The sequence below is a fragment of the Gouania willdenowi genome, chromosome 8 (assembly GCF_900634775.1).
Source record: "Gouania willdenowi chromosome 8, fGouWil2.1, whole genome shotgun sequence".
NCBI lineage: Eukaryota > Metazoa > Chordata > Actinopteri > Blenniiformes > Gobiesocidae > Gouania > Gouania willdenowi.
This window is the reverse complement of record NC_041051.1, coordinates 23,088,339-23,112,755: the sequence shown is the minus strand read 5'-3', so window position 1 is coordinate 23,112,755 and position 24,417 is coordinate 23,088,339. Positions and strand designations below refer to the sequence as shown.

General features: G+C 41.2%; 3 protein-coding genes across 8 annotated transcripts; 1 reads left to right on the top strand and 2 right to left on the bottom strand.

The window, feature by feature from the left end:
- Positions 1-511: 511 nt before the first annotated feature.
- On the bottom strand, positions 512-6,473 carry clpp (caseinolytic mitochondrial matrix peptidase proteolytic subunit). The gene is made up of 7 exons (XM_028455235.1): positions 6,361-6,473; positions 3,612-3,713; positions 2,338-2,409; positions 2,173-2,269; positions 1,569-1,756; positions 1,371-1,476; positions 512-1,190 (listed from the first exon to the last, which is right to left on the bottom strand). The coding sequence occupies exons 1-7, from the start codon at positions 6,370-6,372 to the stop codon at positions 967-969; spliced, it is 801 nt and encodes a 266-aa protein (XP_028311036.1). The 5' UTR covers positions 6,373-6,473; the 3' UTR covers positions 512-966.
- Positions 6,474-7,418: 945 nt separating this feature from the next.
- On the top strand, positions 7,419-18,801 carry carm1 (coactivator-associated arginine methyltransferase 1). 4 transcript variants are annotated; one of them, XM_028454459.1, is made up of 16 exons: positions 7,419-7,642; positions 8,717-8,842; positions 9,224-9,330; positions 10,051-10,155; positions 12,532-12,642; positions 12,730-12,907; positions 13,015-13,105; positions 13,611-13,692; positions 13,772-13,857; positions 13,938-14,027; positions 14,964-15,101; positions 16,146-16,235; positions 16,300-16,394; positions 16,494-16,571; positions 16,915-16,983; positions 17,976-18,801. In XM_028454459.1, the coding sequence occupies exons 1-16, from the start codon at positions 7,501-7,503 to the stop codon at positions 18,116-18,118; spliced, it is 1,731 nt and encodes a 576-aa protein (XP_028310260.1). In that variant the 5' UTR covers positions 7,419-7,500; the 3' UTR covers positions 18,119-18,801. The 4 variants fall into 4 exon arrangements, with proteins under 4 accessions (XP_028310260.1, XP_028310259.1, XP_028310263.1 ...); XM_028454458.1 differs by having other exon boundaries at positions 16,300-16,409; XM_028454462.1 differs by lacking the exon at positions 16,915-16,983.
- yipf2 (Yip1 domain family, member 2) lies at positions 15,212-24,059 on the bottom strand. Of its 3 annotated transcripts, none has more exons than XR_003674591.1 (8): positions 23,925-24,059; positions 22,622-22,755; positions 22,461-22,541; positions 22,302-22,389; positions 21,577-21,693; positions 21,220-21,386; positions 20,651-20,861; positions 15,212-20,576 (listed from the first exon to the last, which is right to left on the bottom strand). XR_003674591.1 is itself a non-coding variant. In XM_028454463.1 (8 exons), exons 1-8 carry the CDS (start codon positions 23,953-23,955, stop codon positions 20,466-20,468), a joined length of 912 nt encoding a protein of 303 aa, XP_028310264.1. In that variant the 5' UTR covers positions 23,956-24,059; the 3' UTR covers positions 15,212-20,465. The 3 variants fall into 3 exon arrangements, 2 of the variants coding, with proteins under 2 accessions (XP_028310264.1, XP_028310265.1); XM_028454463.1 differs by having other exon boundaries at positions 20,651-20,833; XM_028454464.1 differs by having other exon boundaries at positions 15,212-20,861.
- Between the last annotated feature and the right edge of the window lie 358 nt (positions 24,060-24,417).

Here is a 24,417-nt window from a genome sequence, read left to right as displayed (position 1 = left end):
CAGCCTGGTTAACAGCCACTGAGAGCCGTCTAGTAATGTCCTTTACCTGAGGAAGCCGTTTCATGCACTCACATGTTGTTCAACAATAAAGTCTAATTAAATACTTTAACCAATAGGCAAACAGTTCAACCCAAGACACACTTAGGACCGCCCCCTTATTTGCATTATATTTTTTGCTGCATTTCTTACTGACAGTGTCTGCAACAGCAAATATATACACGTCAGAGGAGAGCACTTTTAATATTTCCTTTTCAAATTAAATTATACATATATATACACATATGGCAAGCTGTTCAGGGAATTAAATACATATATATCAAAGTATATATATATATATATACACACACACATATGAAAGTCTAAGTATGTACACATGAAAGTGTATTTATATATACTTGTACAGTGCCCGTCAGAAGTATGTATTCATATAGTGGGGGCTTAAGTAGAGTTGTCAATTTGGCCAAATGAGTATGTTTGAAGGTTGGATGTACAAAGAGGTGTACATACTCAGTAAGTAAGTAATGTTTATTTATATAGCACCTTTCTCAGACAGAGGTCACAAAGTGCTACTGAGTACTCAGTAATCTGTAGCACTTTGGCAGGCTGTAGTTTTTTGCCCGCCAATAACTTCCGGGTCCCGTTCGTTGGGTCTAAACAGCGAATGGTCAAACAAACAAGTAAATAAACATTTTGAAATCACCAAATAAGTCCAAAATGAAACATACACACACTCAGGTTATGTGCAAGCTGTTCATTAAGTTTCAGGTCGAACAGACACAGCGTCGGGGAGAAATTTGCTCCACAAACACACACACACACAGATCTTTCTTGCTTTATAGATAGATAGATAGATAGATAGATAGATAGATGTTCTTTCAACTTGACAGAGAGATTTGAACTTTCCATGTGTTGGCTCAAAGAAGCACAGATAATGTTATTCAGCAGCTTTAATAAGAACAGGAGGTGTCAGGGTTCAGGTTTGAAGGAGGACGGGGAGCTGCTCCCCGTGCAGTCCTGATGGGCCGACTCAGGCTGTGGCGGGGGGCTGGCGGCTGCAGGAGCCGGCTCTTTCTGAACCAGCTCTGGCTCGTCCTGACCGGCCTGAGGCGGGTGGACCAGGACGCGGTCGATGAGGCCGAAGTCTTGGGCCTCCATTGGGCTCATGTATCGATCCCGCTCCATGATGTTCTCTGAGAGAGGAAGGAGGACAGGTTAGTTCTGCATCATTACACTGAACTCCAACAGCTGTGCTCTGTGCTAATGCTAGCTCTTTGTTATTGTTCCTTTGAACCCATGGAGACCACAGAGAAACGCACACAGAAAGACTAATAATGACAGACAGGATGCTGAAGGTTGAGTGTTAGACTTACCGATGGTCTCCAGAGGCTGCCCCGTGTGCTTAGCATAGATGATGTTTATCTGTCTCTTAAGCTTGAGGATCTCTTCTGCCTGGATGGCGATGTCTGTGGCCTGCCCCTGCGTGCACACACACACACACACACACACACACATTCACAGTGACTCAGTGTGTGCTTCAGCGTGATGACTGGCTGCAGAGCAGTGCTCACCCTGGCTCCTCCTGACGGCTGATGCACCATGATGCGAGCGTTGGGAAGAGAGTGTCTCATGCCGTTGGTTCCCGCTGCCAGCAGCAGACTGCCCATGCTGGCAGCCTGACCCACACACCAGGTGGAGATGGGGTTCAGGATGTACTGCATAGTGTCATAGATGGCCAGGCCTGATGTCACTACGCCACCTGGGGAGGACAAACACACAGAGAGGTTCAAACTCTGCCAAACATGGAGAACTTGGCCACATATTTAATGAGTCGAAAACCCCGCCCACTCCATCAAATCCTTATCCTGACTCTTTCCTCAGGACTATCATTTTACTTTCTTATGTTCCTGTTTTTGATCCCAAAGCAGTTTGTAAGCATTGATTGGATATTTAATAAAAGACAGTTCTGTCTTTTGTTAGAGGGTAAATATTAGGGTTTTTTTTTTTTTTAAATTAAAAAACATGATTAAAAAAAAGAATTTGAATTTTTTTTGGATCTATACAATAATCACGCAGTGAAATATCGCGATATATCGCCATATCATTTTTTTTCTTACATCCTTAGTAAAGATGCTTCTCACTGATGGAAACACTCCCTTCCCCCTGAGCTCCTACCGGGGCTATTGATGTACATGTGGATGGGCTTGTTGTTGCTCTCTGACTGCAGGAAGAGCAGCTGGGCGATGACCAGGCTGGCTACAGAGTCGTCAATCTGAGGGAGAGTGAGAGGAAGAGTCAGAGAGCGAGGCTCGCTGTTGGAATAGTCCAACATCAACTCACCGCTCCCATCACACAGATGATCCTCTCCCTCAGCAGCCGAGAGTAGATATCGTACGCCCTCTCTCCTCTGCCCTGTGGGACACACACCGTCAGTCACAACACAACACAATCCACCAAACCCAAAGTGTGTGTGCATCAATAAATCACAACTTCCCCTACAAGAAATTATGCAACAGAAAGTGTTTCACATTAATAGAAAAACATTTTAAAACTGAGTGCTAATTACTAACAGCCCAATAGTGAAATAAAACAAAACGACACACACACACATCTAAAACACAACTGTGTGTGTGCACTAGTTTCCTCCCACACACAGATAGGAGGAATCAAAAAGTTCTGCTGATGTTTGCTCTCATCTAACCTGGTTACTTACTGAAAGTATACCATTAGATTATTAATTCTATTAGGGGTGTCCCGATCCGATATCGGTCCGATATCAGCCTGAAAACAAATATTGGATTCAAATTTCTGTTTTTTTTTTTTGCAATTACTTTTTTTATTTATTTTATTCAATTGTAGAATACTGTAGATATCATGTTGAAGGTTAAAATGTATGTAACCAATTGGTTGATAATAAATGGGTCAGTTTTTCTCATACCTACTGTTGATGACTATTGTTCTCTGAGTAATATCACTTGATCAAGCCTTTTCTAACATTCCACACTCCAAAATAAGTAATTTATTTATTTTTTATTAATTTTTTTCTTCAGTAATAAAAGTATGTATGATTCATGCTATCAGATCAATATCGGCCAATACGCAAGGCTGCAATATTGGTATATCGGAAATGAAAACGTTGTATAGGGACATCCCTAAGAAAATCAGACAATATGAGTCGAAGCTAAAAGCAATTTGTGTTCACTTCAGAGGATGAGAATCAGGGCATCAGGTTTTGAAATTAATGTGCTTTTCTTTTGTAGTTGAAAAACTGTGAACATCTCAACAAAATGATTTCCAGGGTTCTATAGATATTTTACAAATGTATATACAGTATATTTATATAGTATCTATTTATAAATGCATTAAATAATAAACTGAGTGTATATTTCCTCTTGTTTTTAATTTGTAATTTTGTCCTGGGAACTTCTTTAGGTTTTATGTGGATGATGTTGTGCAGTAATGATCTGATATTCTTTAAGGACAGAGCAGACAGAAATTAAGAATCACTTTCTTCCTACTCCTCCTCTCCGATTGTGAAAGGTAGAAAATATTGCATAAATGCATCTACTTCTCTGTATGACAGGAAAAATATTGTTTCACACACACACACTTACTGTCTGCTCCACAACGATCGGTATTAAAGGACTTCTCCATGCTGGGCTGTTGTGAAGGCAGCGGCTGTGTTTGAGGGATATCCTCCCAACCTGTAAGGCTCTCTGACACACGCACACGCACACACACACACACACACAACTAAGCCAATAAAATCCTATTGACTGCTTTTCTCCAAAATGAATACATTAGGCCTGGGCGATATGGACCAAAACTAATGCTTCAATATTTTTTTCTCAAAATGGCGATATAATATGATATAAATCTCAACAATTTCAATTCAAATGATATCTGATTAAAAAGACAATTCTGGGTTACATTTGTTGATGCAAAATACCACACACAGACACACTTATTAACAAACAACTGCACAATATGTGTCACTTCAGTCTTTTTCTCCTCTAAGGGACAGCATGTGTGAGTGAGTTCTGCAGTGTTGCTTGTTTAGATGAAAGTCTGGGTTGACACAGTGATCATCTAACTGAGCTTTACAAGCTGTTTGCAGGGACTTCTAAAACAGCTATTTTGATACAAAATAAGCTATAAAATAAATTATATATATCAACATAGGCAAATATTGTAATTTTCTATATCTCCAAAAAAGAAAACTCTATATATATTGAATCTCAATATATCGCCCAGCTCTAGAATAAATCCCTTCCATTGAATGAGGATCTAACGTAGACAGTGACATACACTCAGTTACATGAAATAACACTGAACCAGTCAAGAATGATTTCACCACAAAAACCTTAATAATAAAGACCGTGGCTATTTGTACGGAAACATATCAATTGACTCACCCTCTATCCGCACGGAGCGCCCCCTCATTGGCCATTTTAGGTGAAGCGAGAGGTACACCACGTGACTTAAAGTACCGTCAGTTTTATACCTTAACCTTAAACCAGGAAATACCCTAAAATGTAAAAAAAATTTCGGAGAGACTTGGAGGATGGCCAAAATACAGTAAGAAATTCAGTGAACTCTGACATAGATAGCAAAATAATAATAATTTTGCCATCAAAAGCCCGGTCTCAGTGTTGTTTTTGTAGTTTTATAGAAGAAAACTAACGTTGAGGTGTCACTAAAGCAAAAAAAAAATTCTGGTGATTTGTGTGAAACTTGCCTCTACTCAACTGCATTACAGAAGAACGAAACAAGCTAGAAACAAATCGTCATTGTACAAAATATTCTGTGGGCCTTTAAAAATCAGTCAAAACACTCAAAAACGGCTGGCACTGAGGGGGGTAGAAATTCTTAGAATGGCTGGCACTGAATGAGTTAAATAAACAGTGAAATGCAGTCAGGGTAGACAGTGCCGACCCAAGGGTGAATTGATATTTTGATTATTTGTTTTAATAATAATATAATTATAAATTATTTATTTTTCCATTTCCAATAGCCTACAGTACCTATAAGTTTGAAAGTGTCAACATTTTGTGCGTTTCATAGCCCTAATTACTAAACAGGCCACTGGGAGGCCACACCCCCTCCCAAAAGAACATTGCTGCTCTGCCTCTGTTCCCATAGCGTGTTTTTACGTGTTTGCGAATGCGCAGTCAGTTACCCAAGATGACAACCATTTATGTCCAAAGGCAGTTCTCTAAGCTGCCTTTGGACGTAACCGCACTATGTTAAATGCTATACGTAAGTTCACAGTGCATTAGTGAATTGATGCCATGTGACCGCTGCTGCTACGTTCTCTCCCGCTCTCTGGCGAGTTGGTGGGATAACACTACTGGAAGGATGACAGCGCTAGAGACGATAGAGAAACTTTTTTTTGAGGAAAAACGACAGCTTTTAAAAGATGGAGACCAACACCTGAGCTACCAGACCTTCAGCAAAGGTAAGGTCAGAAAATGTTTCATACTTTTCTACAGTGAATGGTACAAAAGGAAGGATTAGCTTTGTGGATGGGCCTCACTGAGGCTGTTCTGAGTTGTTGTTATTTTCTCTGTGTTTCTGTTTCCAACACAAACAATGGATGCACTGCGTGTCACGAGATATATCTTGTTGGGAGAGTATGGAGGCTATATTAAATAATTTGTTTATATTTCTTTAATGGTGTTTTACGATGTTGATTTGGTTAGATGGCTAAACGCTTGTTCATGTGGATCTTGTTGGGTTTTTCCTTTCTTATTATGAATTTTATATTTTGATAAGCACATTGAGATGACTTGGTTGTAAATTGCTTTATACAAATAAAGTTGATTTGAATTGAATTGAATTAACACTTGCCAGCAGGAACATATGAAATTGTCATTGGTGGTCTCGATTTGCAACGTGCCTACCCAACCCTAGTGGGCACGGCACGTCACTGTAAACAAACTATAACATTGGATCACCAACACGTGTGAACAGTTTCCGCTTTATATGACGGCTTTCTCTGAGGTCAAATGGGCTTTGGTTCTCCCCCCGCCCACCATATCACTGTCGGTGACTGGTCCAGTGCTGAGGTCGATGCTTATATAACGGTGTAGTTTCATAAGGATGGACTCCAAAGACACAGATGATCAGACACCCGCAGTTTACACTCCCCAGGGTTCGGTCCATTCACGCTTTCAATCATTATGTAATCATTACGGAACTGTGTGAGAATCAAAGTGCTCTTAATATTAGGGATAGTTTCATTATTATTGCTTTTTGAAGCCCTACTTTTTAACGCAAATATTCTCTGGACTTTACAAATGTGCGTTGATTACACGAACACACATAAACGAACACAACATACACTTAACTATCAGTACTCACCGATAGCAGCATGTTCGAACTATGTAGTAGCAACTGACCCACGGAGCTGGACCGGAACTTCCGCTACGTCCCAATCAAAGCCCCGCCCACTGCTGCGCTGGACACACTGCCTCCTCGTGGCCAGATCATCAACATTCATCACCAGGTCTCCATCAAAGCAGAGGTTTCCAAACTTTTTTTTGTCTCATGTTACTTCTGAGTTTCCTTTCAAATAATGAGAACCTGTTCATTACAACCTCTTGTTTTATTCAAACAGAAGTCACTTTTGTAGCGGGAACACCGTAACACAAGAATCAACATATTTCTTGTCATTTCCAGAGAGTGCGAGCACACTGGTAAATTTCTATGGGTACGACTTTTAAAGTAATTTCTTTAGTTGTAAATATTTCCCCAATAATTTAGAAGTTTTATTTTATTTTTTTTATTTTAAAGCTTTAATTACTGTGTCAACAATGTTGGTCTTTCATTGGTCTGCAGAATGCTGAGTATGAAATTGAACTCATTGGTTGGTTGAGAATTTATGTCAAAACTGTCAACGAAATATGGCAAACAAAGCTGCAGCAGCCTTCTAACAGTTTCTGACAATTAACGGCAAAATATTAATCATTTATAGTGTGATACAACTCGTAAAACTAAGGAGAGAACTCATTTCATGTGCGCATTATTAATGTAAATTGGTGATATTTTTTTTAAACAATTTAGTGAGCACTGTCTGGGAGTAAAAATAATATATATATATATATATATATATATATATATATATATATATATATATATATATATTTATTTATTTATTTATTTAATACTAGTGCAGTGCCTGTAGGAAGTATGTCTTGCTATAGAAAAGTGGGAGGTTAAGTAGGTTTTTGTCATTCAAAAAAGGTAATTAGAACAGAAGATAAATAGATTAATTTTTCTGTTACCAAATAAACCGTGTCCCTTTTCACATGTTATTTATGGTCTTTAAAAAAAAAAAAAAAAAAAATCTTATTCCCTCGTCTTCCATTATTACAGTCATCATGTTGTCCTTTGACCTGCTCTCTGCAGTAGCAGCTCTCGGCCTGCAGGCGGCGCCCTCCTCGGCCTCTCTATTGAACACAGGGTGGATGTAAAACCGCCTGCCTCCACTCCGACTTGAAGATGGCGGTGTCGGTGTTCCCCGGCGTGCGGCTGCTGTCCATCGGGGACGCGAACGGAGACATCCAGAGACACTCGGAGCAGCAGCCGCTGCGGCTCGAGGTGAAGACGTCCCAGGACGCGGCCTTCCTCAACCTCTCTACGGGTGAGTACCAGGAGGCCTCCGTTAGCCGCTAGCTGCTAACCCGCGCTCTGCCGTCACGAGGGTCCGGGACTCCGGCTCATGTGTGAGCTGGAGCCTAAAGTCCTGGTCCAGGGGGAGTTCTGATGATCACCCCGCTCACTCAGTGTCAGACCCCGGCTGGTGGTTCAGGGCCTCGTGCCGTCCGTCCGGTGAGCGGGCACCGAACATCACCCAGCGCCAAGAACAAAGCTTGGCCAGACCCGGATCTCCATCACAGGGTCCAACGGGATCCTCGGTCCTTGCACCTCCGGGCGTGGGGATGCTTACTCTCTACCGGGGGGTACTCCTCCGTGTCCCGGGCCTGGGCAGCTGTTGGTTCGCTGTAGGACCCGTTTCCTTCCCGGGCTGAGGCTCGGAGCTGTGGACCAGGGCCGGTCGGTTGGAGGTTAATCTTTGTTCCCGCTGGAACACAATGGGGCACCGGCACGCGCCTGATGGCGGCTGTGCCCCCCGGACTTACACCGAGGGACACTGAACTCAGAGCACTGGGCCGAGTCACGCCAGGACCCAGAAACTAGATCTGAACCTCAAAGTTCACATCAGAGCTGTGCACGTGTGACTGAGCACTGAACCACGTGGGATTGTATTCAGGAGGAAGTGCAGAGATGTTTGTGTCCAAAATGTTTCTGCAGGAGCATCAATGACTGACCTGGGTCTGTAACAGAGGAGTCAGTCTCTCTCTCTCTCTCTCTCTCTCTCTCACATAGACGAGAACAAGCTTGCATGTTGACCGTAGGTCTACTTTGGCTATAGGTGTAGCTGACCTCCACCAATCAAACTGAAGTGATTAAAGTTAAGACTTTTGTAGGCCCATGACAACTCGGCCCACTTCACTACAGTTACGACTTTTAAAATGGTGAAACCTGTAAAGTTTCTAAACTGTTTCCCAGATTAGGAAACTGGGCTGATGGTGTTTGTTAATGAGTCAAACCTACCATCTATGGATCGTCAGGTTCTTGTTTTGAGTTATTGATGTTCTTTGATCCAGCTTGATGCGTAATCTGAGCTCAAATATTTCTGTCTTTGTTCTTCCAGGAGAAGAGTCCAGTGTCTTCAAGTGTTCCGTCTCCAGGGAAACAGAGTGCAGCCGTGTCGGGAAGCAGTCCTTCATCATCACGCTGGGCTGCAACAGCGTCCTGCTCCAGTTCTCCTCACCGGCAGGTAAACACCACCACGACCTACCTGTCCTACACACGTTTATCCACTCGTCAGAAAAAGTTCTGCTGGTTTCTCTCATCTCCAAATTTTAGTTCCTTTAAAGAATCCGCTGTTATTGCTGATATTTCTAGTGAGAGTTGGTAGTTTAGTAGAACATGAATATATTATAATATCAACACACTGTGCTAGCAGAACAAATCCTATGTGATTGTTCGGGAATGATGATGATTATAACGGGAACATTGCTGTTCTCTGACTGCTTTCAGATGTTGTGAATTAATACATAACTGTCATGTGGACTCTGCTGTAAACACTGAGTGACAGCATGTAATCGTTCCTAGCAGTATTCAGTGTGTAACAGCAGTTGTTGGTTCTGTGCTGCAGACTTTCAGTCCTTCTACAACCTGTTGAAGAACTGTCGAGGTCATCTCAGTGAGCACTCAGTGTTCAGCGACAGGACGGAGGAATCCTCTGCTGTACAGTATTTTCAGGTGAGCAGAAACACGCACAAATTGACAACGGGACAACGCATCGACGCAAAATATGCGCGCCGATGCGTTGTCCGACCAAAACAAAGATGGATTTTTTTCATTTTCGATATGTAAATCAACATGTATAAATTACTTTTAGTCAATTAATGGGTAGATAATCGAATTGAGTTGAATCGAAATGGAAAAATGAATCGTTCAATTAATCGATGCATCGAACAAATAATCGCTAGATTAATCGTTTAAAAAAATAATCGTTTATCCCAGCCCTAATTGAAAATCATCAAGAAGAATCACTTCAGAAGTTTCTCTAAAATCAAAACAAAGCTTTTGATCAATCAATCAATCGATCAAAACGCAGATCTACAATGTTTTGAATGAATACGGAAAGAAGAAACGCATCTTTTTGACACTGGGAAAATCCCAATTAAAATCCTCCAAAGTGCACAGTGGTACCTATGTCTTTATTTAAAGGAAGAGAAGGATCCAGATGTTGTTTCAGATGTAACATGTCCAACGTGCAGCATCCTGTCACCAATTCTGTCCTCATTTCCAAAACGTTCTAATAAAATACACGGCACGTATACATCGTGGAGGAATCCATGCACAGCTTCATGGGCGACTTTAGATTGAAGCTGAACTTCTTCATGGTTGTCTGAAACACTTCCAGTGTTGATGGATGGCTTCTGATCCACTGGGTGTCTCTGTACTTGTCCTTTCCAGTTTTATGGCTACCTCTCCCAACAACAGAACATGATGCAGGATTATGTTCGGACAGGGACTTACCAACGGGCCATTCTTCAGAATCACACCGACTTCAAGGACAAGGTGAGCTCCCACCCCTCTGCAGCGTTAGTTCTACCACCCATAGTTCTGTTGAGAAGGGAAAATAATGTTTGATGAGCAAGAAGTCACATGGTTTTGCCACGGGGGCGGGGGGGACTCTCAGAAGCTTTGAGCTCATCATAAATCTGTCTCTGCCAAGAATTCCAAGGTGCATCACTTGGACTTTATGTGAACTCAAAGATCAATATATAAAAGCAGGCTATAAAAATACCCTGCCGACGTCAAGGAATGCTTTTCTCTGCAGCATGTTTCAAGCTCAAGGCCCGGGGGGCCAAATCTGGCCCTTTAGAGCATCTAATGTGTCCCGCAGGAGAAAGTATAAATGACAGAGAAAACATGAATCATTGTGTAAGTGACTAAATAATAATAGTCGTACATATCTCAGTACCTCCAAATACAAAAAGGCTACTTTCAGACTGCAGACCATACAGTATGTAATCTGTATCCCATCTGTTAGACAGTTTTAACTGCATAAATCGTAAAGTTACATCATTGAAATTTTGTAAATGTCAATTCTGCATCCCAGGTGGAGCAGTGAGATAAAACGGCTCTCACTGTTGACTAAGACTTTGCATCCAAACAATCTGTTGTAGAGACGTAGCAGCCATAGTGCTGTACAAGGTCATAAAAAAACCAAACTAGGCTTGACGCTCGATTTAAAAATAAATAAATAAAAATAAGGAATTAATTGCACAATTTTCTGTAATTATTTATGATTATTCACATTTTTCTACTTGAGACTGAAGCTTGTAATATATATAATTTTGTTATGGAAAATCATGGAATTAATGTAGAATAAATCCACAAAGTATATTTAAATTCAAGGACCATTTTAATAACTTTCCTTCCGCTTTAAATGAAGTCCAAATTTCCAAATTTGGCTAAAAGGAAAAAACAACGTTCTTAATTTCTTATATCCACCTACAGAATACAACATAACCCAGCCCTAGATAATATATTAAAGTGCAGACTCGCCACTTTGAGAATAAATGTTTCATTAATTGAAGTTTTAATTTTTTTACATGAATAACGGTTGAGTAGAATACTGTAATATGTACATGTAATCTATACCTGATATTCCATCTCCCATCGTCTATTGGTATTCGGCTGCTCTGTCTTAGGTTAGAGGTCAGTTAACACCAGAAGTAAACAAAACTGCATTAATTGCGTTAACTTTTTTTTTATAGAATTAAACATTTTTAATTAATCCACCAAATTAACTCATTCAGTGCCATTGACGTAATATTACGTCAATTACGTTTTTTCATGGAGATTACTAAAAGACACCCTGGCGGAGGTCCCTGATCAATATGTGATGTAGTGACCAAGGGAAGAGGAAGTTATGTCTGTGTGATTGACGGGGAGAGGAGATACAAAATATAGTACGCAAAACATTCAACTGTGAGTCAGATAGCAAGAGAATAATAATTTTGCCATCCAAAACCTTGTCTCAGCGTTGTTTTTTTTTTAGAAGGAAACCAATGTTCAGATGTTATAATTTTTAATAAAGCAAAAAATATTGACACTGACAGATTCTTTTCTTTCGAAAAAGCCTATTTTCTCAGCTTTTTGCTCTGAAACTGGCATTTGTGAAAAACTTGCTCTATTTAACTGCTGATTACGGGAGAACTAAACAAGCTACACACATTTATTTTTTATTTTTTGATGAAAGTAGAGGCTTTAATCCTTCAGAATATTGTCAGATTTCAGATTGTCATAGAACAAAATATTCTGTGGGTTATTAAAAATCATTCAAAAAGCTCTAAGACGGCTGTGAGGGGTGTAGAAATTCTGAAAATGTCTGGCACTGAATGAGTTAATGTGTTCATTTTGAAAGCACTAAAAAAATACCAACCTGGATCTCTTCTTTTTCAATCTACTTAAAATGATTTAAGTTGCTGACTTTGGTTGTACAGAGACCAGATGCCTTCATATTTCCTTCTGTAAACACAGAATGTGCTGCGTGGGCAAGTTTTACCTCAGGAGTTCTTTGGACACAGTCTGGCTTTACATCAGAAATGGTTCAGCTTACTTTGAGTTGATTATTCTCACTGTGTGGCCTATTATCTTTTTAAACAAACTCATTTATTGGGATGTTACTTCCAGTTGCTGCCATGTCTGTTTTTACTAAAAGGACAGATTGAGGTGTGATGTCATAGCTTCATTTAGGCTCGCGACAGCTTTGTTTTTTTTATTTACATGTGGATTTCAGGTTCTGTTTGAATGTGGCTCATGACATGAATAATGATTATTTAACACTCAGATAAAGCAGAGATAAGCTAGTGTGTTTGTCTCTGCTGATGCTGAGGGTTCTCCGTCCCAGCTCAGCAGCTGATTGGCTCTGTTCTGAACCTGCAGGTTGTGCTGGATGTGGGCTGTGGATCGGGGATCCTCTCATTCTTTGCAGCTCAAGCAGGAGCCAGGAAGGTTTACGCAGTGGAAGCCAGCACTATGGCCCAGCATGCTGAGGTACGTACACGCACACACACGGGCTGACCTCGGTCAGGCCTTCTCTGTGCCTCCTGCTTCCTGATGTGTGTGTGTGTGTGTGTGCAGGTGCTGGTGAACAGTAACCGTGTCGGGGAGCGAGTGGTGGTGATCCCTGGGAAGGTGGAGGAGGTGACGCTGCCGGAGCAAGTTGACATCATTATCTCTGAGCCAATGGGCTACATGCTGTTCAACGAGCGCATGTTGGAGAGCTACCTGCACGCCAAGAAGTTCCTCAAGCCCAACGGTGAGGTCGGAGTGTGTGTGTGTGTGTGTGTGTGTGTGTGTGTGTGTGTGTGTGTGTGTGTGAGCCATGGACTTGATTTCAGGACTTTAACTGTGTGTGTGCTGCAGGTAAAATGTTCCCCACCATCGGAGACGTTCATCTGGCTCCTTTTACGGATGAGCAGCTCTACATGGAGCAGTTCACCAAGGCCAACTTCTGGTAAGGAAAGAGGAGCACATTTCCACCACTATGAGGTGTGAATGCATGGATTACTGATGTGTGTGCGTGTGGCCTGTGAATCACAGAAGATGTTTATAAACAATTCACACTTCATCAACTGGTGCTAAAATTATAGCAGATTATTTTCTCAGTGTTTACTCACTCATCAAGTGAATAGAAGAAAGTTTGGGGGATTTTGTTACTTTTTTAGCTTTTGGATGAAAATTTCATGCTTTTAAAACTGGGTTTTCAAAGGCAGGTCAATTTAAATAAGACAAAATTTTGTTTTGTTGCATCTCTGTATTATTTTGAACATCATCTTATAAAATGTAATCAATGATGTGGAGGTTTTCTTGGGGTCAGGTGCTGTTTTATTGTTTGAGTGACACTGGGTCACTCTTCAAGCAGCTTTATCAGGCGGTGATATTTTTTTTATAGTTTTTGGTTTTAGTGTGTTCGTTTGCAGTGATGTTGAGCCTGTTTTCGTAACCATCTCTCTGTTCAGGTACCAGCCGTCCTTCCATGGCGTCGACCTCTCCGCCCTGCGAGGAGCTGCAGTCGATGAGTATTTCCGTCAGCCAATCGTGGTGCGTCCCTGCTCACACATGCAGTGCACGTTGAAAGTGTGTTTAAGGTGTGAACACGGTCATGTGCTTCTCCCTGCAGGACACGTTTGATATCCGTATTTTGATGGCCAAGTCGGTCAAATACACCGTCAATTTCCTGGAGGCCAAAGAGGAGGACCTGTACAAGTATGTGTGCGCTGTAAAGTGCACATGTAGGACATGTGAACGCGCGTGTGTGCACTGACTGACCTTGTGATTGTTTACAGAATCGAGATTCCCTTTAAGTTCCACATGATGCACTCGGGGCTGGTGCACGGCCTGGCCTTCTGGTTTGATGTGGCGTTCATTGGAACGATGTAAGTATCGCCTCCACCAATCAAACGCACAGAAACGTGCAACATGTACGAGCATTGAATGCATCACTGGGCTAGATTTCAACGGAAAAAGACAAAGGAGCATGTGATCTAGTCATCATTAGACTCACACAATGGAAATACACTTGGGCAATATATCAAGAGTGATAATATAACGAGATTTCTATTTTGGCTATATTGAAAATGACATCACTACATTTTTATATTTTATACAGTTGTCTGAGGGCGTCCTAACCCAGACCTTCCCCTAAACAAGCTACACTACAGAACTCACTCGCGTGTGCCAAAAGTGGCTCGCATTGTGCAGCTGTTTATTATTAAATGTACCTGTGTGGCATTTTTCATCAGCAAATTAAACCCAGAATTGTCTTTCTGGTAAGACTTTGAGTTATTATTGTGAATATCAAGATTTATATCATATCGACATTTTGAGAAAAGATATTGAGATGTTAGTTTTGGTCTATATATTTCCCAAACCTATGTAAGTGGAAACAACTTCTAACACAAAAAGAGAACATGCAAACCCCTTTACTTTAATCAGACTTTTAGGAGACTTCATGGAAATACCTTCTTGGTAATGTCTTTGTGTGTTCTTGCACGTGGTTGCAGTAACGTGCACTTACTGGAAGTCTGACGTCACACAGCCTGGAAACAGAAACTCTGAACAGACGAGTCTGTTTAAGTATGGTTCGGATCAGATTGATCACTTTTTAATTGATTTTAGATGTGATCAACTAAACTGAACTCAGCTGAACTCTTTTCATAATTAGATAAAGTTATCCTTGCAGGTTCAGTACAATCATTACAAGCATGACTTCTGTGTTTGATGTGGTTTGGTAGAGAATCTGATAAGTTGAAGTGCTTTATGGCGAATGGTGACTGATTTCCCCGCCCTCCTCTTCCTCCCCCTCCCCCCAGGGCAACAGTTTGGCTGTCCACGGCACCGACTGAGCCCCTCACTCACTGGTACCAGGTCCGATGCCTGCTGCAGTCGCCGCTCTTCACCAAGGCTGGAGACACGCTGTCGGGCACGGCTGTGCTGGTGGCCAACAAAAGGTCCAGTAACGCTTCAGCTCAGTCCCTATAGCATCTGAAATGGTTTCATTTGTTCTCACACTGGTTTGCTCATGGTACTCCTGTGGGAAATCCACTCATTACGAACAAGAGAAAAAGAGAATAGTTTATTTATCGTTTTCCATCAGTCACTGGTCATGTGACTTGTTTCACACATTGGGAACAAACGGATGAGATGAAAACCTTATGGGTGACCAGGTGATGATGGCAACACAATCTGTTTCTAATGTTCAATCAGTTTGAAATTAAAGATCAATGATACTAAAGGCTTTTCTAATGAAAATACCAAATATTTAGTTTCTGATGTTTTTTAGCAGTCCGGGGATGATAACAAATTGTTCTACAAATTACTGACCATAAACAATATTGTCAAAAATGTATTTTAAACCAAATCAACCTTTAATGTGAAGATAATACCTGATAATAATGCAAGTACACACTATCAAATACAATAGTGTTTTTTACCTTAATTAGAATGTCAAGAACGTTCAAATATCCTAAATAAATACAAATTGTTCTCTCTGCACAGAAATGATGAAATCAAGCCTGTCTCTGTTAAAAAAAAACTTGAAAATAAAACTAAATACAACCAAATTATGAATAAAATGACATCAATTCCTGACAAACAAAACTGCTCTTCAGTAAATATTTAACATTTAGACACAGATTATAGGTGAACATTCCTGAACCAATCCAATGAGCACGATTTTAATCTCATTTCACACAATGTGTTTGTGTCTGTTTACATGAAGAAAGACGTGCAGGATTTATCATCAAATATAGAAATCATTCAGCTGGGTTTTAGTGGATTTGTGTTCGTAATGATTGTCTGTTTTTTTTCCTCCTCTGACACAGTGACGTATACAGTGTCATCTGAGCACTTTTCATTTATTGTTCAGTTTATTGATTTGATCATCGTTCCAGGCCTAGTTTTTAAACTTATTTAGTCTTGCAAAGACTCAGGTTATTCCCACAGTGCACTGAACATTAACTCCGACCCCCCCCCACCTTCTCCCCTCCCCACAGGCAGAGCTATGACATCAGTATCGTTGCTCAGGTGGATCAGACGGGGTCAAAGTCCAGCAATCTCCTGGATTTGAAGAACCCATTTTTCAGGTGAGTGTGTCTGCGGATAAACAGTGTGTGGGCAGCACAAAGATGGGCTTTTTATTGTGTGCAGGTACACAGGAACGACCCCCAACCCTCCCCCTGGCTCGCACTACTCGTCCCCCTCTGAGAACATGTGGAACACGGGCGCCTACAACATGAATCAGGGTATGGCTATGTCAGGTGGGTCACCGAGCAGCTCCTGTGCTCGTCTCCACCCACAGCCTGGTTCAATGCTGATCTGAGTGTGTGTCCTTCCCCCCTCAGGGATGCCTGCAGCCTACGACCTGAGCACAGTCATCGGCAGCGGTCCATCAGTGTCTCACAACAACCTCATCCCTCTGGGTACGTGTCTCCGCCTTCCCCTTTTGTTTCTGCTGCTCTGTGATTGGACGGTTCTCTAACTCTGTGCGCTGAACCACAACCAATGTGTGGAAATCTAACAGAGTCCTTTAGGGTGGACTGAGGCGCGGCATTAAGGTGTGCCAGTCCTCAACGCCTGCAGTCCTGCACTTTTTACACGTCTCTGCAGCTGAGTGCAGTGTGTTTATCAGGCTTTGTGCAGAGCTGATGGAGGCTGATTATTGAAGTGTAAAACATGCAGGACAGAGGCCGTTGAGGACTGCGATTAGCGTCAATTATTGGTGATCTTTGTGAAGTAACGCTCTCCTCTGTTGTCGGGGCGCAGTGAACACGGGCATCGTGAACCACACCCACTCCAGGTTGGGCTCCATCATGAGCACAGGAATAGTTCAAGGTGAGGACAAAGTGTGTGTTAGTGCTGTGCGATATGGAGAAAATTTTATATCATGATATAGGTTGATTTATATCCTGATAACGATATATATCCCGATATAGTATTTGTTCCTTAAATTTACATGAAATTAATGGAAAGTTGCTATTAATTACATCTAAAAATAAACAACAAAAATCCCAAAATAAATGGTACTTCTCAATAAAGGAATATTTGTGACTTTTGCTACATATAGTGTTGTCACTTGTTCTGATTTGTATGTGGAAATGCCAACGGGGGTGCAAAAACCAACAATAATGGCCACTGCTATGGTTTTAAACCGTACCTGTAGTGAATTTTAGTTGTAAGCTCCATCAAAGATCATATATGATAGTAGAGGTTTCATTAGGTTATATTCTATAAAAGTCCTTCTAGAGCAGCAGGAGATAAATTAATGCTTCCATTTGTGAGACACAATTGCAGCCATTGTGCTTAGAGTGTTATTGGCTGTAGTGACACAGTTTGTAACCAGACTAAAGGATGATTCCGGTCGCTCCGGGGGAGCCAGTCTGGCCGAAAAAAGCTGTGTTTCACCTCCGCCTACCATAGTATCCGTTTTTCGGCATCTTTGTTGCGCTAAACTAAACACTTAACACACATGTCCGAGCACAGCCCAGCCAGTGTTAAATGATGTAGAATTAGGCTGGGATCTGATGCAGGCCAGCTTCAGTAGCTGAGGAAGGTTAACACAAGGCGGACCTACTTCAGTCACGTCGACCGGGACCAGCTTGCTACGGTGCTGTAAACTCGTATCTCCGGGGAAAGTAAACATGTTACGGCAAAGTAGCAGCGTTTCTGTAGATTAGCCTGCTTCATGATATTTTAGCTACAGAGTGGGACCAGTGCAACGTTTTTCAATCGCACTACGATATATATATATCGTTATATCGCACAGCATTGTATGAGTGTGTGCTCAACTGATGCAGATCAGCTCTAACATCTCCGTCCCTCCCCAGGAGCCACCACAGGCCAGTCTGGTCCCAGCAGCAGCGGCGGCACCTACTATCCAGTCACCAACCAGTTCACTATGGGGGGCGCTGCCATCTCCATGGCCTCCCCCATGGCCATCCCCAGCAACACCATGCATTACGGCAGTTAGGAGCACGCAGAGACCTTTGATCTCCTCCCTACCCCCCAGCATGACGGGAGATCTCTTACATAGTCCACGTCCAGACTGTGACTGACTCACAAACTGCTCAAACCAGTAAACCCAGCGCAGATCTCAGCTCTGCTTCCGTCCAGACTTTCTTCCTAATGAATTATCCCCCTCCACCACACAGTTTCTGGATGTTACAAGATGAACACACCCTCTCCATCCCCCTTATCTGGATTAATTCAGTCCTGGATCATGTTTTTAAGTGTCTGGATTTTCTTTTAGCTTCATCAACTAACTCCCCAAAACACACACATACACAATGGTGGACATTTGATCCAGAGGAGCCAGTAGAAAGGCAGTGGAAACCTGGGGGCGGGGCCTGCGCTGACTAATGGAGCATTATCATTGGCTGTTCCTGGACCAGCGTTTCCTCTGGGACTGTGGGTGGGGGGGGATATGGGTGGAGCTACAGATCTCAGCAATAAGTCAGTGACCCCGTCCTAGTGTAGTTTACAAACTGAAATGCGTTTGTCTATTTAGAATAATTTTTGTTTTGGCTGTAACGTGGACGAGCACTCAGGGCTCTCCATCAGTGTCTCACGTCTTTAGCTTTTAGCGGTGGCTGCTCTGGGCCGCTCACGAAGCTTCCTCTGTCTCTGTTTCACATTTAAACCCCTGAAAACCTCTGTGTGACTGTCGTTCTGTTAATTATAGGAAACCAATACTAATAGACAACATGTTAAGAAACTAAACCTTGTGTCCAAATAAAGTCAGCTGACAGCAGAGAGTGGAGGGAGGGAATCTTGGAGCAGACGCTCCACCTGCTCTGTAGGTTTCTATCAGCTACACTAAAGGAACGCCCAAACCAACCCAACCATGAGAACATGCAAACTCCAACAGAGTGTGGTTTCTGGGTCTCCACCCAGGACCTTCTTTCTGTCAGGTAGAAGTACATATAACTACCATCCATTTAAAGTCAGGAAAAAATATTTTTATGTTTTTTGGATGATTTATTTTCTGCCGCTTGCAAAATAAAACTATCCCCTGAGTAAATGTTAATTATTAGACAGAAAGTAGTAGTAGTAATGACCCATTTGCCAAATGAGCAGAAGTTCTTTGGACCGACCATCGCAGGCAGTGGTTTTGACCTCACTGGTTTTGTGCAGAGCTGCATAACAGCCATCAGATGTGGGAACTTGTCATAATTCCATGGCAATGGCTTTTATTTGAGCTATTGATGCAGGCCTGTTGGAGGGCACAGTACTGGGGTGAGTGAGTTTTATATATATATAATTTTACCAATCATCGTTTAGATTAGTAAGGACAATCCTGCTCTGTCTTTGTGTTTGTATTTTTATAAGATCTTGACTTAGTAATTGAATCACTTTTTTCAGTTTTCCGCACATCTTTACAGAAGAGTCATTCCTGGAGGGAGGCTCGCAAAGCAAGTGCTCATAGATTCTTATTAGTGATCCACCAAAAGTTTTTGGCAGGAAACTGAAAATGCACTTTTGGGCCATTTTTGGATGAAAAAAGTGTCAGTGCCAGCTCAACAACTACAAGATTTAAGTGATTTTTGGAGCCGAAAGTCAAAGGTTAACAGTTTGTTCTTATTTATTTCATAATTTCTCTAAATTTAAATGAAATATGTTAATTATATATACGATTTTGCTTGTTTGTGTGTGAAAATAACAGTTTCTCTGTAAATGCAGTTGAGCGCTAGCCCAAAGTGCAGTAGCGTGCAGGTTCAATCCCTTCCAGCTCTGACTGTGCTGTATGAACACATGCTCCCTGATGTGCTGCTACACTAAACTATCCTGGGACAGTGGGTACACAGGACTGGTTTGAAAGGTATTTGTACTGAAAATCTGTGATCAGAGACTTTTCCACATGTTTATTGGATTAAGGATGAAGATCAAAAAGATGAATCCATAAAATGAGAAATGAGGCATCACACAGGACTGCCTCTGATCATCATCCAAACCTCAGCTGGTCTCAAAACACAGATGAACTAAATGGAACACAAACAATCTTTAAATAGACAAAATACACCTTTTTTTAAACAATAAGGATGAACGCAAGGACCGCAGAGTGTTAGAGAACTACTGAGGTGGTTTTCATCTGTAAACTGAACACATTCACTAGTAATGAGTTACTTTCAGCCTCAGCAGAGCAACCACCAGAGTCCTAAGATTGAATCAACTCAACAAAAACAAACCTGAACTAGGACAAACAAGTGGTCTCTGATGTTTGCATTTGGTCAAACATAAAAAACAAAATGATAGATAATTTTTAAACACACACGCAGACATTTGAATAAGTAGAGTGATTGTCTCTTTGAGCCTGTGTTTCATCCGGTGGACACACTGAGAAACAGGGCTGGGGTGGTGGAGGTGAGGTGAGGGGCGGGGGTGGTGGGACCTGCTGCTGGCACAGAGACGGCTGTCTGAAAGAAATAAAGCTGACAGAAAAGAACAGGCTCAGCCGTGACCGTGACACACGAGGAGAAACAGGAACGTGACTTCAAACACTGACCTTACAGCCGACGGCCAGCAGCGTGTGGAGCAGCACAATAGTTACTACTGTGGCCACCGCCATCAACTTGGTGTCATCCTGGACCACGGGCCAGAAGGTGAGCACAAGGACTGAGCCAGAGATCACCATGGCAACCACGATCAGCATCCAGCGCAGCCACTCGAAAGGTATAATCCACAGAACCTGACACAACAGTCACCCATCCTGTGGTCTGAGGTTTCAAATCCCAACTCAAAACCCATTTGTTTAAACTTCCCTTTTCCCTCTGATTGACATTTTTCCACTGAACATCCATTATTGTCCACCTTATTTTGTCTTTGTATTTTTCGTTTTCTACTGTTTTTAATCTTTCTCTACTGTTTTTAACCGGTTCTCTGCACTGTGACCTTGGGTACCTTGAAAGGCACCTTTAAATAAAATGTATTATATCTCCAACATGGCTGACTGCTAGAATATTAGATTTTTTCCAACTTTGGAAGGCGTGTGTGTAACTCCCCCTCTGTCTGCTAATGGCAGTGGGCTTGAAGTGCTTTTCTGTAATGATGGGAGGTTTGAGTGCTGTTACTCACAGATGTCGGGATGTAGATGAAGAGCGAGTATCCGTAAACACACACAGTCTCCAGGAAGGAATAGGATCCCACGATCCGCTCAGCACCTTTCCTCCAGGTGAGGAAGGCCCACAGACCCACAGGCATCAGCCAGGCGTACAGGAAGATGACCAGAGCTGCTACAGTCACTGCAAACAGAGGGAGACACTGTAAGAGCGGCAGTGGCTCGGGTCGCCGGTTCAAGTCCCGGTGTGGACAAAAAAAAATAAGTTGTTCGGGTATTGTATATATCGACTTTGAGTACCCAGAAAATTGATGTATAATAATAATAAATTTATGTATAATAATAATCCATCCCCCAGCACAGACAGCACTGACCTCTGTGGAACTGTGGTCTGTAGTGATAGGCGGGATCTCCCTTCTGACTGAGGAATGTGGACAAATTACCGCTGACCGCCACGGAGAACACCAGGGTGACGCAGATCCAGAACGGACCTACACACACAGAGACACAGACATGAACACACACACACACACACTGACTACTGCTGCAGCCAGACTGTATATGATGCAATCATCATTTCACATCTTACTTAATGTCTGACACAAACAAAACAACACTCAAACCACTTTCAACTCGTTATAAACAAACTCTTAAAGTATTGTAGCAAAAACCTAATACATATCACTGCTGTGCTATCTTAAGTAAATGTAGTATTTTAAGTTGGGATAATTTAATAATAGATTTAGGAAATGTCTTGTTTTTAAAATTTTCAATAACTCTGCATCCCCACCTCTTCAGTACATTGTTTCTCGTGTGAAGTGTGGGTTAACTATTTTGTTTGAAGTGTGTTACAGTTATACTTACTATTTGGCAATTCTGAGAGATTTAGTCAAGGCTTGGTGCTTTGTTTTATCAGTAACTATATTTTGTCATATTGTATTCTCTCTGAATTTGAATACTTTTTACATTTTAGGTTGCCTTTTAAAATCTTGCCAGGGACACTAGATGAAAACTAGCTTTTTTTGTCTAAGTCATTCTAAACTAATCAATACAATGAAGTAGATGAAAACGTGGCTGTATTAGTGACACACACGCTTACCGTACAGGTCTGGGTTACTCTTCAGGTGGTGTTTGATAAAGTTTCTTCCAGGTAAAGGCATCACTGACCCTTTGACCCTGTCCAGAACCTGAGTCACATGATCACAAGGTCAAATACAAACATGACAGGGAGCTTCTGTGAATTCACAGCCACACAAACCTGCATCGTGTCCACGTCAAAGAAAGACTGATAGTACTCAAAGGTCCAGAAGCTTTTACTGGATTTTTGTCCTCCGAGGAGCTAAAAACCACAGACAGCCGTCAGTCACTGACGGCAGGTTATCATAGGGTCGCCCTCCTCCATGCAAACCAGACTCCTACCTCAGAGTTCTCCTGCTCCTCGTCTCCATCAGACAAGTCCACAGTCACGTCCTCTGCTGCTGTGTTGGAGGCAGAGATGCTGAGCGTGGAGGCCTGAGGGTCTGCAGACAGCAGTTCTGCAGCTTCTTCAAACTCTGCAAAGAAAACACCTTCACTCACTGAACACACACACACACGGAGTGGAAACACACTGCTTGAACACTCCTTACATAACGCTTTAGCGTCTATATTAATATTATTATTGTGATGAATGATCAGTGGCTTTGTTTTTTTTTTTTTTTATTAAATGTTATGCACGGTACATTCATGTTTCTCAGTAACAGTACAAAAGTAAGTATGACATCATAAACAGCAGTGGTATAGAAAAGAAAACAATAAAGAGGCATTGTATAAGGTAATTCTGTCTAGGTTAAAAAGGTTATAAAGCAGTCAGAGTTATAATCTTTAAATATATAATTTATCTAATTGAATGGGTGGATAGACTTCTTATTATCGATTAATTTGATGGATTCTATGTAATATTTATGCTGAATGCTGTAAAAAGTGTGAGTTAGTTTTTTGGAATTGAAATTTATGAATGTGGAATTTACCAAGCAAAATCATCAGTTTAATAGTTTATTGTAGTTTTTTGTTTTTGCTTTCCTATAGCAAAAATATATCTCTGTAACTTTCAAATGATTAATCAAAAAGTGTTCCATATTCTCCAAAACAATTAAATAACAAGATATTTATAAATTAAGTGCAGTATATTGTCTTCAGTCGTTCTGCAAAAATCACTGATGTTACTTATCTCAACAAACTGAATTGAAATGTCAGAATTAGTGGGATAGATATTATTTATTATTTTATAATGCATTTCTTTTATCATGATTGGAATAGAATATTTATAAGTTAAAAGCCATATATTTTTCCAATTAAGATTTGGAAAGGAAGCGATCCAGAAAAATTTACCTATTTTACGCTTACTTTAAAAGTAGCTTCTTATGTCTATTATTAGCACAATTATCACTACTAATATTTATCCCATTGACAGAGTATGAGTCCCTTAAGGATTCATCAAAATCCTGACTTTCAAATGAAGCCTTTAGCAACTCTAAAATACCACTTGGAAAAACATTTATTCAGTGCCTTTGTTGCTACATTAGCTGAATAATGATGACGTCACTGCTCATTGCAGGTGAGAGTGACACACCTGTCTGACTCCATGATAAGAGCAGCAGGTGCATCACTTAATGATCGATAAATAACGCTAATGTACGTTAATGACGTTCAGGTGTCTTTCAGCTGATAGTCGCTTACTTACCATGGAAGGTGAGATCATTAGGACTGCTCATCCCTGCGCTCAGCTTCACTACGGACACCTCTCCACTTCTGTCCCCACGTCTAAACACTTCCGGGACACGTCAGTGCGCTGATCACGTGACGTGTCAGAGTCAATCTATATATTTGAATACGGTACATGAAAAATAAACAAATAAGATGTCAGCGTAAATACAAAATAAAAATAAACAGTCAACGTAAATTAAAAATAAATAAACAAACTAGATGTCAGCATAAATATAAAATTAAAATAAACAGTCAACGTAAATTAAAAAAAGAAATAAAAATAAGCAAACAAGATGTCAGCGTAAATACAAAATAAAAATAAACAGTCAACGTAAATTAAAAAATAAATAAAAATAAACAAATACGCTGTAACTGTGAATAAGAAAAAAAATGATTAAATGAAAATGAAATAAGCTGTAGGTAAAAATCAACAAAACATAAGTTGGCAGTGTAAATAAAATGATGACGAC

What these genes read in the sequence shown, in the direction of transcription:
- clpp (XM_028455235.1), bottom strand. An exon ending in CGATCGTTGTGGAGCAGACA is followed by an intron (nt 2,410 to 3,611) that starts GTAAGTGTGTGT and finishes TGTGTCCCACAG; the next exon opens with GGCAGAGGAGAGAGGGCGTA. An exon ending in GCAGCCTCTGGAGACCATCG is followed by an intron (nt 1,191 to 1,370) that starts GTAAGTCTAACA and finishes TTCCTCTCTCAG; the next exon opens with AGAACATCATGGAGCGGGAT.
- carm1 (XM_028454458.1), top strand. Translation starts at nt 7,501, where the DNA reads ATGGCGGTGTCGGTGTTCCCCGGCGTGCGGCTGCTGTCCATCGGGGAC. An exon ending in CTATGGCCCAGCATGCTGAG is followed by an intron (nt 12,643 to 12,729) that starts GTACGTACACGC and finishes GTGTGTGTGCAG; the next exon opens with GTGCTGGTGAACAGTAACCG. An exon ending in ATTTCCGTCAGCCAATCGTG is followed by an intron (nt 13,693 to 13,771) that starts GTGCGTCCCTGC and finishes TTCTCCCTGCAG; the next exon opens with GACACGTTTGATATCCGTAT.
- yipf2 (XM_028454463.1), bottom strand. Translation starts at nt 23,955, where the DNA reads ATGAGCAGTCCTAATGATCTCACCTTCCATG. An exon ending in TAATGATCTCACCTTCCATG is followed by an intron (nt 22,756 to 23,924) that starts GTAAGTAAGCGA and finishes TTTTCTTTGCAG; the next exon opens with AGTTTGAAGAAGCTGCAGAA. An exon ending in TCATCTACATCCCGACATCT is followed by an intron (nt 20,834 to 21,219) that starts GTGAGTAACAGC and finishes CTGTTGTGTCAG; the next exon opens with GTTCTGTGGATTATACCTTT.